Source organism: Girardinichthys multiradiatus, chromosome 11 (assembly GCF_021462225.1).
Source record: "Girardinichthys multiradiatus isolate DD_20200921_A chromosome 11, DD_fGirMul_XY1, whole genome shotgun sequence".
In the NCBI taxonomy this organism is placed as follows: Eukaryota; Metazoa; Chordata; class Actinopteri; order Cyprinodontiformes; family Goodeidae; genus Girardinichthys; species Girardinichthys multiradiatus.
Window position 1 is genome coordinate 7,275,111 of NC_061804.1, and position 15,251 is coordinate 7,290,361.

The 15,251-nt window shown below is 38.9% G+C and overlaps 1 protein-coding gene across 3 annotated transcripts in view; it reads left to right on the plus strand.

Annotated features, from left to right (window-relative positions):
• Positions 1-14,606, plus strand: part of LOC124876862 (protein sprouty homolog 3) — a 36,556-nt gene extending 21,950 nt beyond the window's left edge. For all 3 annotated transcript variants that reach the window (XM_047379883.1, XM_047379884.1, XM_047379885.1), the window contains one exon: positions 8,393-14,606. In XM_047379883.1, the coding sequence (XP_047235839.1) occupies positions 8,478-9,359 (882 nt within the window). In that variant the 5' untranslated portion in view covers positions 8,393-8,477 and the 3' untranslated portion in view covers positions 9,360-14,606. The remainder of the gene's footprint in view (positions 1-8,392) is intronic.
• The last annotated feature ends 645 nt before the right edge of the window (positions 14,607-15,251 follow it).

Consider the following 15,251-nt stretch of genomic DNA (forward strand, 5'->3'; position numbering starts at 1 on the left):
GGGCCATTAAGTATGAGGGGTCAAACTGACAAAAATGAACTTGAAATGAACTGAATGTGAGTGTGAAATACTGAACATGGTAAAATTGAGTGCCGTAAAAACCAACATGTGATTAATATTGCCTCTGTGAAAATTAGAATCCGTGAATTTGGAGGTCATTAAAATGATAACATGGTAAATACTTATGTTATAAGTATAAAGGTTATCAAATTTAACATTGCCCGTTTTCATTCACTGCCTTGATTTTAGCGCATCAACTTGTACCACTTCAGTTTTATTATTCATCGCGTTCACAGTGTAATTGTTATTTCCGGTAGATCGGAATACAGCAGCAGCCCTGGCGCGACCGTGGAGTTTTGTAGTTTGTGACTCACAATTTCCCATGAGTCATTGCGGATCAAAGCGCATTGGTTGAGCTCGGGCAACAATGGCAGGTGATAGTCGCAAAAATTGTGAATAAAAACTGTAAATAATACGCTTTCTGTGACCCCACATAAACTTTTAAGATGTTTTTAGGCGAGAATGTAGATTTTTTTTAACTCAAATATCTACTAGGTTAATTAAGATTCTATTTAATTTAAAAAAAGAGGTTCAGCGTTTCTTGGCGCCAGCTCGCTTCAGCAGCTGTCCAACGGAGCAGTGTTCCCTCCTTCTTCCAGAGAAGGTGCTTGATAAAAATGAGAGATTCTACCCATTAATAATTGTACACATCAAAGCATTTCTTCAATTAGAGTTGAAAATGAAGTCAAATATTTGGGAATACTAGTATCTAAAAATGTATTAAGAAGAGAAGGTGCTAACATTTCAGATCGTTTAGTTGAACTGAAAAAAAGTCTTAGCCGTTGGTTGTCAAGGGACTTGACCAGTTTTGGAAGAAATTTGTTAATTAAAGCAGATGGCATTTCAAAGGTTATTTATCCATGTCATTCTATGTATATATCACCTCAAAATATGAGGAAAACTGATCCTTTTATTTTTCAGTTTTTGTAGAGAAACAGGACTCATTACATTAAAAGCTCCCAATTAGTTAAAACCTATGAAAATGGTGGTATTAATGCAATGGACTTTGAAGCCATGATCGGTGCATTTAGGACTAAATGGCTTAAAATGTTCCAGCTGCAACAAAATTCTATATGGTTTCATATTCCTAATTTCATCCTTAAGCAGCTGGAAGGAATTGAATGCCTTGCTAAGTGTGATTTTGAGATCAGTAAAATGGAGTTTAAACAAAAATTCAGAATGATAGACTCACCCTCGCTGTCTCCACCGTCCAATTACTTCCCCGTGCGTCTCCCGGCCTTCCAATCAGCATCCTGTCCGTCTGATTCATCATCCAATCACCTTCCGACACCTGGTTTTTAAAAGACCTTCGGCTGTGTTCCTCCTCGCTTGTCAACTGAGCTCATCCCTCCTCCACCCCATCTCCACCATCTTCCTTCACATCTACTCCTGGCTTCCTCGCTCCATGGCCGCCAATCCATCACCTGTGTCGGATCGGGGGGAAGACATCTCTAAATATAAGCCTTACAAATGTTCATCTTAGCTCATATCATTCACAGCATTCTTGTCTTCCTCCCAGGTCTGAGCGCAAAAGATATAATTATGTAATTTCACATCATTAAAACTTTTCTAATTGCCAACCCTCTCTTTGAGAGTCTTTTCAGATTGAAATTCCAATAAAACTATCTAACTTCCACAAACAAGTTCTCCAGTTCTGGAAAATGGGATGAGAAGTTATGTTGAAATATCATCTATCAGTTCTGTGGAATAATCGGGCGATTACAGTTGGTAGGAAGTCAATATTTATAAAAAACTGGTATGAAAATGGTGTCATATTTGTGAAGGATATTTTAGATTATCACGGAGATCTCTTGGATTTTTCATCTTTTGTTAGAAGTTCAATCTTATTTGTTGCTATTAAGAGTTTAAGAAGATATGTAAAGCAATCCCAATAGCGTTGATTCAATTAATTAGAAATGTCATGGGGTATTCAAAAGTAACTTTTTCAATCCCCACTTTAAAAAAAAGACTGTAGCTTAGTTGACTTTAAATGTAACAAGATTATTAATGATGGCAGGAGACAAAAGATTTACTTTGATTATAATAGAAATCCTTTCAAGAAACCTCTGAAGACAAATTACAAAACCAGGACTTTTGCTCATTTCAAATTCTTATAATGGCCTATTTCTCCTAAAGTGAAGGAGATCCATTTTAAAATAATACATACAATTTATCCTGTAGCTGTGTTTCTTGAAAGAAAATTAAATTTTTATGTTGATTTATGTGTTTTCTGTAAATGAACAGAGGAATCCCTGGAACATCTGTTTTTTCTATGTAATTTTTCACAAGGTTTTTGGATGGACATTAGAAACTGGATTTATCTCAAACTTAACATTCTTCGTTTGATGTTTGTGATATTTTACTTTATGCGGATTACTTAAGTCCAGCTTTCTCAGATGCTATAAATGTTATTGTTCATTCATTCATCTTCTACACTGCTTATTCCATAGTGGGTCACGGGGGAGCTGGTGTCTATCTCCAGCAGTCTACGGGCGAGAGGCAGGGTACACCCTGGACAGGTCGCCAGTCCATTATAGGGCAACATAGAGACACACAGGACAAACAACCATGCACACACCAGTTCACACCTAAGGGCAATTTAGAGAGACCAATTAACCTAACAGGCATGTCTTTGGACTGTGGGAGGGAGCCAGAGTACCTTGTGAGAACCCACTCATGCACGGGGAGAACATGCAAACTCCATGCAGAAAGACCCCTGGCTGGGAGTCAAACCCAGGACCTTCTTGCTGCAAGGCAACAGGGCTACCAACTGCGCCAGTGTGCAGCCCGCAGCTTTGTTCTTTTAGCTAGATACCACCATTCATTAAATACCATTCATTGCAGTAAGTGGAAAGGTAATAAGCCCTTGTTCCCCTGTTTTATTAACAAATTAAAACAATATTATTCATTAAGTTAAGTTAAAAAATGGAAAACTGCAAGAATCATCTCACAACAGATTCCTATGAACCTTTTGTTCTAAGCTGCCTTGCTCTTCTCTTGTGTAATTATTAATTTCTTTTAGCATTATTTCACACCCCTAGCTTGTATTCTAATGTTTGTTTATATATGCTCTGTATTGTTTTGTACTTTGTTAATAATAAAAAAAAAAAAGATAAGGCGCCTGATTCCCGGCTCATCGTGTTGAACCTACCACTGGGTTTTACTACTGGATGGAAGGGTGGAATGTCTTTTTCCTTTTTCCCTGGAAATAAACCTTTGAAAATATATACTTTTGTTTGTATATTGGACTCTTTTGAATAACAGGCTTCTGCCTAAACCACAAACCCATCGTGCACAACAGTGATTATTTGAGTTAAGTCCTCAGTTTGGTTGATTTGTTTCCTTTGACAAATAGTCACCACACATTGTCTGAAAATAATCCTACAGCATTCCACTTATATTGGCAATTTTTGAGAGTGCTGTGTGCCGAGTTGTGGACCCTGGTGAACTTCCAGAAAATAATTTATTGTCCCATTCCCATACAAGGGCAAGCGACATCAGTGCCTACTACTGAAAATGCATGCGAATGACTATGGACTACAAGTACTCCGCTGTTTCTACCAGAAGTAACAAAAATTACACTGTGAACGCAATGAATGATAAAACTGAAGTGGTAAAAACGGGGGCGCTAAAATCAAGGCAGTGAATGAAAAAGGGCAACATTACATCTAATACACTTAATGATAAATCTGAAGTGGTGAAAGTGGAGGAGCTAAAATCAAGGCAGTGAATGAAAACAGGCAATGTTAAATTTGATAACCTGAATATTTATAACATTAATATTCACCATGTTATCATTTTAATGACCTCCAAATTCACACATTCTAATTTTCACAAAGGCAATATTAATTACAAGTTGATTTTTACAGCACTCAGTTTTACCATGTTCAATATTTCACACCTTCAATTCATTTCAAGTTAATTTTTGTTACTTTGACCCCTCATAATTAAGAGTTTTTAATCACAATTTATTTTAAATAAAAAGTAGAATTCTGTATATTGTTACTGTAAACAACTTTCCATATGGTTACAGACAAAAAAGTCAAAATTATGACTAAAACAAAATAAAATCTGTCTAGTTTATTGTTTTGTACAAACACTCCAGACTTATTAAAATAAATGTATTAACATACATTTGACCAAACTTTATTAAGTGAGAAAAAAAACAAACTGTAAAATTATTGGTTATTTGTTTAACACTTATTAGCCACCCCTAAACATTCTGATAAAATTCTGTGTCCTGCTGTTGCATTCAAGTCTTTAACAGCTTTTGTATTTTTTTCTAATGTATTTTTTAAGGGGTCACCAATCTCTGACACTGTTATTTTGGGGTTGTTTGGAAACCACTGGATTACAACCACAAAGCATACTCACATAATTGTGACGTGGAAGAAAAAACAACCTTAAAGAGATTGTATTTAGCTCCCCTTAGTGAGTACCATGTTGAACCACCGTTGCTGTAGTTATAGCTGCAACTCTGTCAGTTTTACAAGACTGAGACTGAAATTTTGGCCCATTCATCTTTTACAAAATGGCTGTAGCTCTGTCAGATAGGATGGAGAATGTCTGTGAACATCATTTTTTATTAAATTACACAAATTCTCAATTGGCTTCAGGTATGGACTTTGACTATACCATATGAACACTACACAACTCCATTGTAGGCTGAATGTTTGCGGTTTGTCTTTGTGGAAGGTGAACCTCTTCCCAAGCCTCAAGTCTTTTGCAGCCTCCATTAGTATTTACCTCCATCCATCTTCCTATCAACTCTGTCTAGCTGTCTCAGCAGTGCTGAAGAAAAGCATCCCCACCATCATGTTTTACCAAGTGGCTGGTGTGTTCAAGGTGATGTGTAGTGTAGGTTTTCCTCTCCACATAGTGTTTTGCATTTTGTCTGAAACATTACATTTTGGGGCTCATTATAAAGATGGGGCTCTGCCCATCTGGGCTTGTAGTACACTACAAATGGGACTTCAATGATATTCTACTTTCAAGTGCTCCATAAAGATCAGATTTGACAAGTGCAACAATGAAATAGTTGTCCTGTCAAAAGATTCTCCCACCTGTTATGAATCTCTGCAGCTCCTCCACAGTATCCATGGGATGTTTTTTTTTGATTAATGCTCTCCATGCCCAACCTCTCAGTTGAAAAGGATGTCATGTACAAAAACGGTTAGCAGTTGTGTAATCTTGAATTATAAATGGAACAGTGCCCTGTGAGATGAATCCTGCTTTAAACTTCTCCACATCTGACCTGTCCGTTGTGTTCCTTGATCTTTGTGATGCTGTTTGTTCACTAATGTTTCCTAAGAAACCTCGAAAGAACAAATCAAAGAACAGATGGATTTATACTCATCTTAAATTTCACACAGGTGGACTCTATTTCCTTACTCTAAAGGCAGCTGTTTGCGTCGGATTTTTGAGTCAGATTAAAAGGGATGGATTAAATGAAATAAAGTATTGAACATGTGCTACAGACCACAACAGCAGTAGAGCTTTTTTACAATTTGTTCATACATCTAGCTATCTTTGTGATAAAAGTGTCATTATTATACTGTGGTTGTGCAGAAACGTTTTATTAATGAGATAAAATTGTCACCCCCTCCTGGCCTGACATGGTTATTCATGGTTAGCTTTTTTGTCATTTCTCAGTGGTCATTAGTTTTTTTTTTTTTTTCAAACATTAGGTTAAAAAAAAAATATTTCAAACAAAATTGCAGAAGTGTAGTCAAGACCCTACTTTAGTCTATTACTCATTGTGAAAACACAAACTATTAGCACTCATTTAGTTTAGAGCTTGAAAAGAGTTTGTTTCTAATTTGTCGAACCATCTCACGTGACTTCCAGGATCTGAGCCATGTTCAGGGGTGGCAGCAGTTGTAAGTAAACATGAGGTCATGAAAATGAACGACAGGCCTCTTCCCTTTTAACAATTAGATGGTCTGATAGGTGAGCAGATTATTAGTGAGCCGCAGCCACCGCTCTGTCTGATGAGATTAGTGACCAGGACCTCTCCTCTCAAACTAATATGAAAAATGCATCTTTGTCCAACCAGCACAGTCTCTCCGTATTTGCTGCTTTATGGCTGGCCCTGTGGAAGGAGAAAACAAAGGAGTAGACTGTGCACACCCAGTCAGAATGACAGAAAAACTTTAATGCTGCAATTTGTTCTGTATGTCTTTGAATACAGCAGGTTAAATGAAGAGTTTTTAACAGTATTTTTGTCCCCAAGTCTGCTAATGAATTATTCACCCTCCTTTTCCAGTGATGAGTTGCTGTTCTTAGGTTTCATCTAGGGGTGCACCGATCGATCGACCCAGATTTCTTTAATTTTGGGAGATCGGTGATCGGCTGATATTTACATGTGAAACCAATCTTATTCACCAGTCTAATCTACTTGTCTAACCTATTGTGCAAGTTTTGTTTCTTTTTAAAATATGAAAATGAAAGACTAAAGGAACTGCAGTGCTCTAAACGTTTCATTTATATTTGAGAGCACTGCCTCATGTGCAGTTAAAACAAGTTTGTATAGTTCCAGGGATATTGTTCAATGTTTTTGAACAAAGTAAGATTGAAATGTTGAAGGTCACACCTGACAGTGTCAGTTATAAAAGAAAATGGTATTGGCCAAAATCGGAATCGGCAGGTCAGGCTGTTTTTGGATCTGTAATCAGTGATCGGCCAGAAAACTGCAATCGGTTCACCCCTAGTTTCATCCACTTCCCTAATTCCCAAAATACTTCCAAAATCCTTCATTCTAGAAATATAGTTGGACCACAAAAAAAAAAAAAAAAATTAAGTTGGTTTAAATAAGAGCGTCTGCCAAATGCATAAACATACACACAATTCTCTTTGATCTACTCTTGTTACTTTGCATAACCTTTTCTAGAGGCCAGGTCTTGATTACGTGTGTTTAGCTTACTAGTCCCATATACGTTTGCACTCAAATGTCATCTACCTTCAAAACTAGCTGACAAAATACACCCAAAAGTCCCATAAACTATTTGAAGTTCTTTGTCCACCCTGAAAACAATGAAAACATGACCAAAATTGGTAAGTTGCGAAAAAAATCAGTCACTTCTAACTGAAGATACAGATGTGCACCAAGAAGCAGAAGTGGCAGATACTGTAAAACTTTGTTCCCACATGTTGCCATTTCGTCAGAAGCTCTGTTAATTTTGATGAATTATGGAGATATATGACAATGATAATTAAAATTCTCAAATCTAATGTATAATTTGATTTAATTTCTTATCATTTTCTGATGACTTTATTCTAAACATGTTTCTGCAAATTGTGGTCCTGATCCCAATTTGGCCCATTGGATATTAAAATATGTGACATCATGATCCCTGAAGATTTCTTTAAATCTTTAAGTCATCGGTAGTCAAAGCCAGTATATGATGTCCAAAAGGCTTCTCAGGACATTCATTCAATAAACTCAACAGTGCAACAGGAGGAATATTTCATGTTCTCCAGTTTTTAGAAAAAATCTGTGACACTGCAAGGCAACCAGACCCACTTTACTGTTTGCCAAAGTTGCCAGGAAAGGAAACAAAAAAACAGAAGTTGTGCATCTTGTTTGTTCTACAAATTTAAACATAAAGAAGCCTACATATTTACAATTGCCTGTACATTTATTGATGCCAAATATTTCAATTTTATTAGCTGCAGTTATCAGGATTGTATCTCTAAAATTAAGCTTTGTGTCATTGTACTACTAGTAAAACCAGTAGTACTTTTCCCAAGTGATCCTGCATAACATTTACCACAGTTTCATACAAAGGTAGAAAAATAAAAATACCCCTTACACTTTAGATTTTTACAGAAAACACCTCAGCATAAGGACAAATAGCACTTATCTATTGAAAGAGAACTTAAAGCCAGTTGAAGAGAACCGCCTGGAGAGTGCCTGAATTTGTGTGAACTGGGCCTCAGTCTGCAGATGGGAGTCTTCTCCTGCAGCAGCAGCTGTGTTTAACAGATGCTGAATTACTGGGTCGTGTCTCTCTGGTTCTGGCAAGCTAATAACACTGTTAGTTTGAGAAGAGGAGAGCCTCTGCGGTCATGGTGACACGGTGGATGATTGTTTGTAGCTTCTGCTGCCAAAACGAATTTTTGTTGTTCAAATGTTGTTTAAACATTTCTGAAGATAGTATTTAGGTTCCTGTTTACGGTTTATACTTGGACTCGCTATGTGAACAAAAGTAACATCAACAGGTGGTGGTTATTAAAAATGTTTGGGTTCATTGTTTTAAATGTTGAGTAAAATGTTTTCACATAGCGTAAACACCACAAACTGAAGCAGCTTTCTCTTCTCTTCTGTTTGCAGATATGTCTGACGTCCCGTGAGATTAGGGAGCCCCTTGCCTCGGCCCTGGCACCCGGCCCTGGTGCCACATCGCTGGCTCACCAGGATGGAACACACTCATTCCCTGAGAAATGAGCTGGACTCAGTACTCTCACTTGAGGAGATCCGTGCCATCCGGGCCAACAATGACTATGTGGAGAGACCGGTGGCACTGGAACCAGCATCCCAGTCTGGGTTCTATTATGCCCACGAGGACCGCATAGTATACGGCCATCAACCCCAGACTTCTTCTTTCTCTGCTCTGTCCCACAGTCAAAGTCAGCAGCAGCATGCTCATTTGGCCCACCTGAGCCGCTCCAGCACCGTAAGTTCCTCAATTTCTCGGACCAGTGCCACATCCAACCAGCGGCTTCTGGCAGGTTTGACACCATCTCACTCTGGCTTTAGTTCAGTTGTTCACACTCAGCCTAAAGGGGAACTGAAGTCCGATAGTTTCTTTGGTAAAGGGCTGACGGATGAGGAGACTGAACATTTGTTCATCTGTGAGCGGTGTGCTCGCTGTAAGTGTCAAGAGTGCTGCAGCCCCCGCCGCCTCCCTTCATGCTGGGCCTGCGGACAACGTTGTCTTTGCTCTGCCGAGAGTGTCGTGGAGTACTGTACATGCCTGTGTTGTGTTAAAGGCCTCTTCTATCACTGTTCTGCCCAAGATGATGAGGATAACTGCGCCGATCGGCCATGTTCCTGCACTCCAGCTAATGCCTGTGCTCGCTGGAGCACCATGGCCCTGCTGGCGCTCTGTCTGCCCTGCCTCTGCTGCTACCCCCCTGCCAGGATGTGTCTTGCACTATGCCAGTGTGCACATGACCGGGCAACACGGCCTGGCTGCAGGTGCAGCAACACCAACACGGTGTGCCGCAAAATTTCTGCCTCCAATCCTAATGCCGGTCATCCCCCGCTACGAAGCAAAGACCTGGAACAATCACTATGACACGTTTAGAGTTGAGAAAAAGCCAAACCAAAGTCTAGACATTGTGATTGACCTGCTTACAAATACCAACCCAACAAACCCACCATGAAGTTTTGTTCTCCCTAATATACTTTGAATTTACATCTCCAGCTCAGGGTGGACCTACAATTTACTGTGCCTGTCCATGTTGGAGACTAAATGCCAGAAAACAAGAGCTCTAAGAAGGAGAAACAATTTGTTTAACCTTCAAATAAGACTCTCAAACAGGAACATCCTCTCTTTGCCTTCTGTCGCGTTATCTCAGAGTGATAAAATGTATTTATTTATTGTTAAACCTCCTTCCTCCCCACCCTTTTCAGAAAGTTCGAGCAGAGCACAGACAGGAGTGACTGATCAAGAGAGGAAGGAAAGAGGCCCGTGGCGCTGTGTACAGTCTTTGCCAACAGGCGCTCTGTCCTCCAGAAACAGAAATTCAGAGCAAGTACTGAAATCAGTCCTACGATGCTGTTCTGAGCACTTATTATGATCTAAGGAGAAAAGGGGAAAAAAGAAAATCTTTTTGCTACGTCGAATGCTTGACTAGGGCTAAGCAAAGCATAAAGGGCATAAAGTGACTGTTGCCGAAATCTGAAACCAAAAAATGGGACCATGTACTGACTAAGTGAATTCAAATGCTATTAAGCTCATTCGTAAAAGACAAGCACTGTGAGGTGGATGGATGATGTTTTTTGCCCAGAACTAAACTGGGGATTATTTAACCAGAGAGGATGCATCCATTGTGTCAAGGCAGTGTGCGATTGGGTTTGTGTGTCCTCCTACTGAACAACCTGTGCGTGCGTGTGTGTTGTTTTGTCAGCAGAAGAAGCCTCCCTTGTCCATATTTTTAGCTGTGCTGCTTTACTCAAGTTCCAGGGGTCTGGTCGGGTTTCCTCTTGAAGTCAGTCTGTCGCCAGCCACACCCGGCTGACTGACCTCCATCTTCCTTCTCCACTCCTCTTTTTCTTTTCAATCTACTCAATCGCCAATCAGGTAATACCTTGGTGCATGAAGGATAGGGTTAGCTTTGTGAATAACCAACATTACCCTAGGAAGAGCATGCTTTTAGATCTGAGTGAATAAAAGTTTTTGGTAGAAATGACGTCTGACGAAGGCTCAACACAAACAAATGAAAGAGGACTGAAACAATCCAGCTAGAAAGTAGATACAAGGTTTTTATATTGTATCTCCCTCCTGCCTCCTCTGTCTTCCCTCTAAAGCTCAGACGGCTAAAAGCCTCCAGCTCCAGGTCCACAGAGGGTTGATCAAACAGGCAATTAGCTTCACGATAGCTCTTAATGGGGCATAGAAGACCGGAGTGTGGGAGTGAGGAGGGCGGGCAGGATGTGAGGAGTTGTGGTGTTTGGCAGATGGAGCGAGGGATGCTAAGAGGGGAAGAAAGAGGTGGTTGATGTTGCAATGAGGTCATCCTTTTTTAATTTCAGCACTTCAGGCTTCTGTGCAGGAGAAATGCAACAATCGGTCTCAAAAAAGGGAGCATCAAAAGCAAATGAATACAACAGTCACGTGATTTTGGGTGTGGATGTGTATGAAGGTTGGATTGTGTGCATATGTTTTTCTGTGTTTGTGTGTGTGTGTGTGGGGGGGGGGGATGAATGCATTTCAGCTTGTCTGTGCACTTGTGTAAGCACAGACATACACACCGACCTGATATGTTAAATATTACTTTGCTACATTTTTTTATGTAATTGTGGACCTTCGACTGTATAGCTATTTTATTCTGTTTTATTTTCTGACACTGATATTGTTTTCCATTAGAGTCATTTCCTGTTTTATTACACATGTGATCTTTTCAGAAATGTTTAGGGCAACTCTCACAAGTTATTCATTTCCACACCATGATGTAAAATTTTTTTTTTTCCAGCTTTTTGCTGCACAGATCTCTTGTCAGAAAGGCATGGCTTTTTTAAAAAGTGCATGTTCTTTTGAAAGAGAGCTTTCTTTGTTGTTTTTGTGACCTCCAGGATGAGTCGTTAAAGCACTTTTTAGTAGTTTTATTATCCCGGACACTCCTGGGAAAGATTACTGCAATTCCATCTTTCCCCCATTTGTGGATTATGGCTAGAGTCCCAAAGACATGATGTGTTAATGTTTGTGATTTTTAGCCTACTTCATGTTGTCAGGCAGGTTTATTGATTTTATGGTTGCACATGTCAGGCTAGTGAAATTAAACCCCAAAACTTTGATAAAAAACAGTAAAGTAATGATTTAACATGGGGACAATTATATTTTCACACAGGGCTATGTTGGTAAAGTTTTTTTTTTCCATTGATAATTGAAATCAGTGTTTAAAAACTACTTTTTGCATTCACTCAGGTGATCTTAGTCTGATATTAAAATTATCTCAAACATTTTGGTATGGCACAAAAGCAAAAACAAAAGAAACCTTAAGGAAGTAAATACTTTTCTACAATATACGCAGTTATGATGAAGCCATTGTGTGTAAGCTGTGGACAGTCTCTTCTGAGGCCCATTTTCAGCCATGTTCCAGCTGTGTGGACCCCACATGTACATGTTAGCGTGGTACAATTTTCTCTCATTTACAAAAAGACAAATTCCTCTTTTTGAAAATATTTCTTGCCATCCACACTCATGCTGCAGAAACTAAACAAACACCTCAAATCAGTCCTATTAAGGTAATGCTGTTTTAAAAATTTGGCAAGCTGCAAGAGGCATATCTGTTGGCAAACCAGTTGTAACCCAGCTACCATAGCAGACAGCATCAGGGATAATATTCTGTGCATTTAGCACACAAAAACTTCAACTAAATTTAGCATGTGTTTATTCTATACTTTTGCTCTAATCTGTGAATCAAAGCAGACAAGCTGGTATAGACACTTGATGGATTGATGTGTAATTGTTGGTTTTCTGTTATAAAAACACGATGGTAGATCATCGTTTCAATTTTGTGTAAACACCAATATCAGGGCTACCATCCAGTGACAATATCAAAACAACCTAGATCTACTGGAGATATTTAAAAAATATAATTGTGGACATCAGAGGATGTGTTTTCACAATTTTGGAATTTCCTTAAATGTAAAATCAGTTTCCCAGACAAGGTCCAGTAACAAAAGAGAGATTGTTAACCAATTATGGCATCTAGCGGGTGAAACCTAGGAAGTATGCAGATCCAGTGAAAGGTCCATACTGGAGTAAACCATGACTGGTTTGCTGTGTGTGAGAGTTGCCCTAGATTTTTCTGTGCATCACTGATCCTACACTGAAAGTTGAGTTGGCAACTAATTAAATGTTTTTGTATGGTTTCTTAATCAAAATATTGCAACTTTTTTCTGCTTTTAGTGTTGTCTATGGCAAAAGCATTGCAAATACTCCACCAAAAACATAATCAGATGCTCAGTAAGGCAATCTAATCCTTAAATGTTATGTCCACATTAATGAAGATAAGTTTGAGAACCCATTTTTCAGATGCTAGACACATAAAACCATGCTTTATGAAAATAAAAAAAGGTTCCTCATACTTTTCGATACTTTGCTGGCACATGCATGAAACCGTGAATGACTACGCTTCAAAAGCAGCAGAACAGCTTGGGTGCCTGATTAAGCAAACAAGAATGTTGGGTTAAATTGTTTTCAAATGCATCTTCATTATTGTGGACCCAGATGGATTCTGCACAGAATCTCCTGCACTGGCAGAATACCTGCAGTCAAACCTTGGTGCTTGTGAAGACCATGTGAGGAACAATTGTTTCACACTGGATACATTTTAGCTTGAACTATTTAGCTGTTTTTTTATGTACAGAAACATACAGAAAGGTAAAATATGGAGGAAAAGCTAAACTTAACTCCAGATTAACTCGATTTAAATCAACAATTTTAAGAGATATTTCTTCCATCGTGGCAGAAAAGTTGTCAAACTAATGTTTGTGTTCTTAAACATAAACTAGTGGGTTAAAAAGCTGATATGATGATGTGACCTATTGTTATCATTGAATATAAAATAATTTATAATTATGCTATGAAGTCTGAATCCTATGCACTCTTTCCATCCTAATCCATTCCTTACTTAATTTCTTTCTTTTTTTGTTATTTTCTCCCTTTCTTTGTGCTTCCTCCATCCCTTGCTCGTACCCTCCTTTTTCTAATCTTCCACCCTCCAGCTTTCATTCCACCATCCCTCCACCCTTCCTATCGCCCTCTATTTTTTCCCTTTTTCTCTCTCCTGCTTTCCTGCATCTTTCTATCCTTTTCCCAGTTTCTTTTTTACTCACACTTTATTCCTTCTTCCACCATCTTTCCTCCCTGCTTTTTTTGACTTTTTTCACCCTCTTCCCTTCCTAATCCCCCTGTATCCCTATTTTCTTTCTCTTTTTCCTCCCTCTTTTTTCATTTTTCTTTCTCTCATCCTGATCATAGCTTCCTGCCTCCTCTCTAATTTTCTCCCTCTCTCTTTCCTCCACAAATCCTTTTTACTCTTTTTTTATTCCTTCCTTCCTTCTTTCCTTTCTTTCTTGCCTTTCCCTTCCTCCCTCCCTCCTTCCATTCTTTGCTGATTTTGCTATTTGTAGGTATTGTATTTAAATCCTGACCTGAATACAAATATCTTCTGTAAATTCATGAAGAACGTTTCAATTTACAATTAAAAATGGCCAAGCATTGACTAAAAACTCTGCTAATTTTGAGTTTAAGAGCTTTGGTTGACATGCATTACTGCTCTTCATCCTCCACGGCTCACTTTACCTGATGATTCTGTCTGTGTCTGTATGAATCAGCAAGTTCAACTCCTTTGCATTGTCTACATTGTCACCTCCAGGACCTGCGCTCGTGTCAGGAATCTGTTTGCTGCTATATGTTCAAAGGCTACCACAGTAACCACTCCACTTTTCCTCTGGTCATAGCAAGCATCATTTCTGGTGCTAATTGGCATCTTGTAAGTTGTAAAGGAATTTAGGGAGAGTATATAGAACAAATATATATAGAAATATATCTAAAATAAATATATTATATATAAAACAATATGCATTTCACACATGGTTCCACTGCTGTTTTCGCTTCATCTACATTTATTTAAAAGGTTGCAATGATTGTGCTAACAATAACCATGTTGTATTTATTTTACAGCACTCAGTGAAAGCAAAGAGCATCAATGTTGTTTGTATTTTGAGTTTATTTGTTCCTCTCAGTGTGGTGTGGCTGCTGCTGCCCTCCTGGCAAAAGACGAACCAATAAAAGAACAGTTTTCAAACAAAAGTGTAGTTCATGTGGTCTGATTTATCATGCAGCTGTTCCATCTTACCAGTAATGGAGACACCAGTTCCATACAAACAATGAGGCCAGACTCTATGTTGAAATAACTTTCATTGATCCTTTCTTATCTGAGATAGGGTCATGGAGGTAAGAGGTGTGGTAGGGAAACCCAGAGGTCCCTATGCTCAGCAACAGGTGTGCCTCCAGCACATTCTGGGGGATCTCAAGACAGTTGCAGGCGAGGCAAGAAAAGGAGTCTGGCTTTTGGGTTATTCGCATCCTGGCCACTTTGCTGCAAACCTTTCACATGCATGGTAAAGGTCTACAAAACAAGCACTGCTACCACTCCAGTCCCATAAACTATACCACTGGTTAAAGCGTATTTGTTCAGTTGTGTCTTGTTTATCAAGGTCTGGTGTCCTGCAACTTTTAGATGTGTCTCTGCGTCAACACATCTGAATCAAACAATTAGGTCATTAGCAGGACTCTTGGGAATTTGACTGCATACTGAGTATATAATTAGGCCATTTGATTTAAGTGTTGTACCAGGAACACAAAACGCTACAGGACACCGGCCCTCAAGGACTGGAGTTTGACACCCCCTAAGATGGAGCTACTAAAATGAGTCAGGTTCTTTTCTTTTTAAAG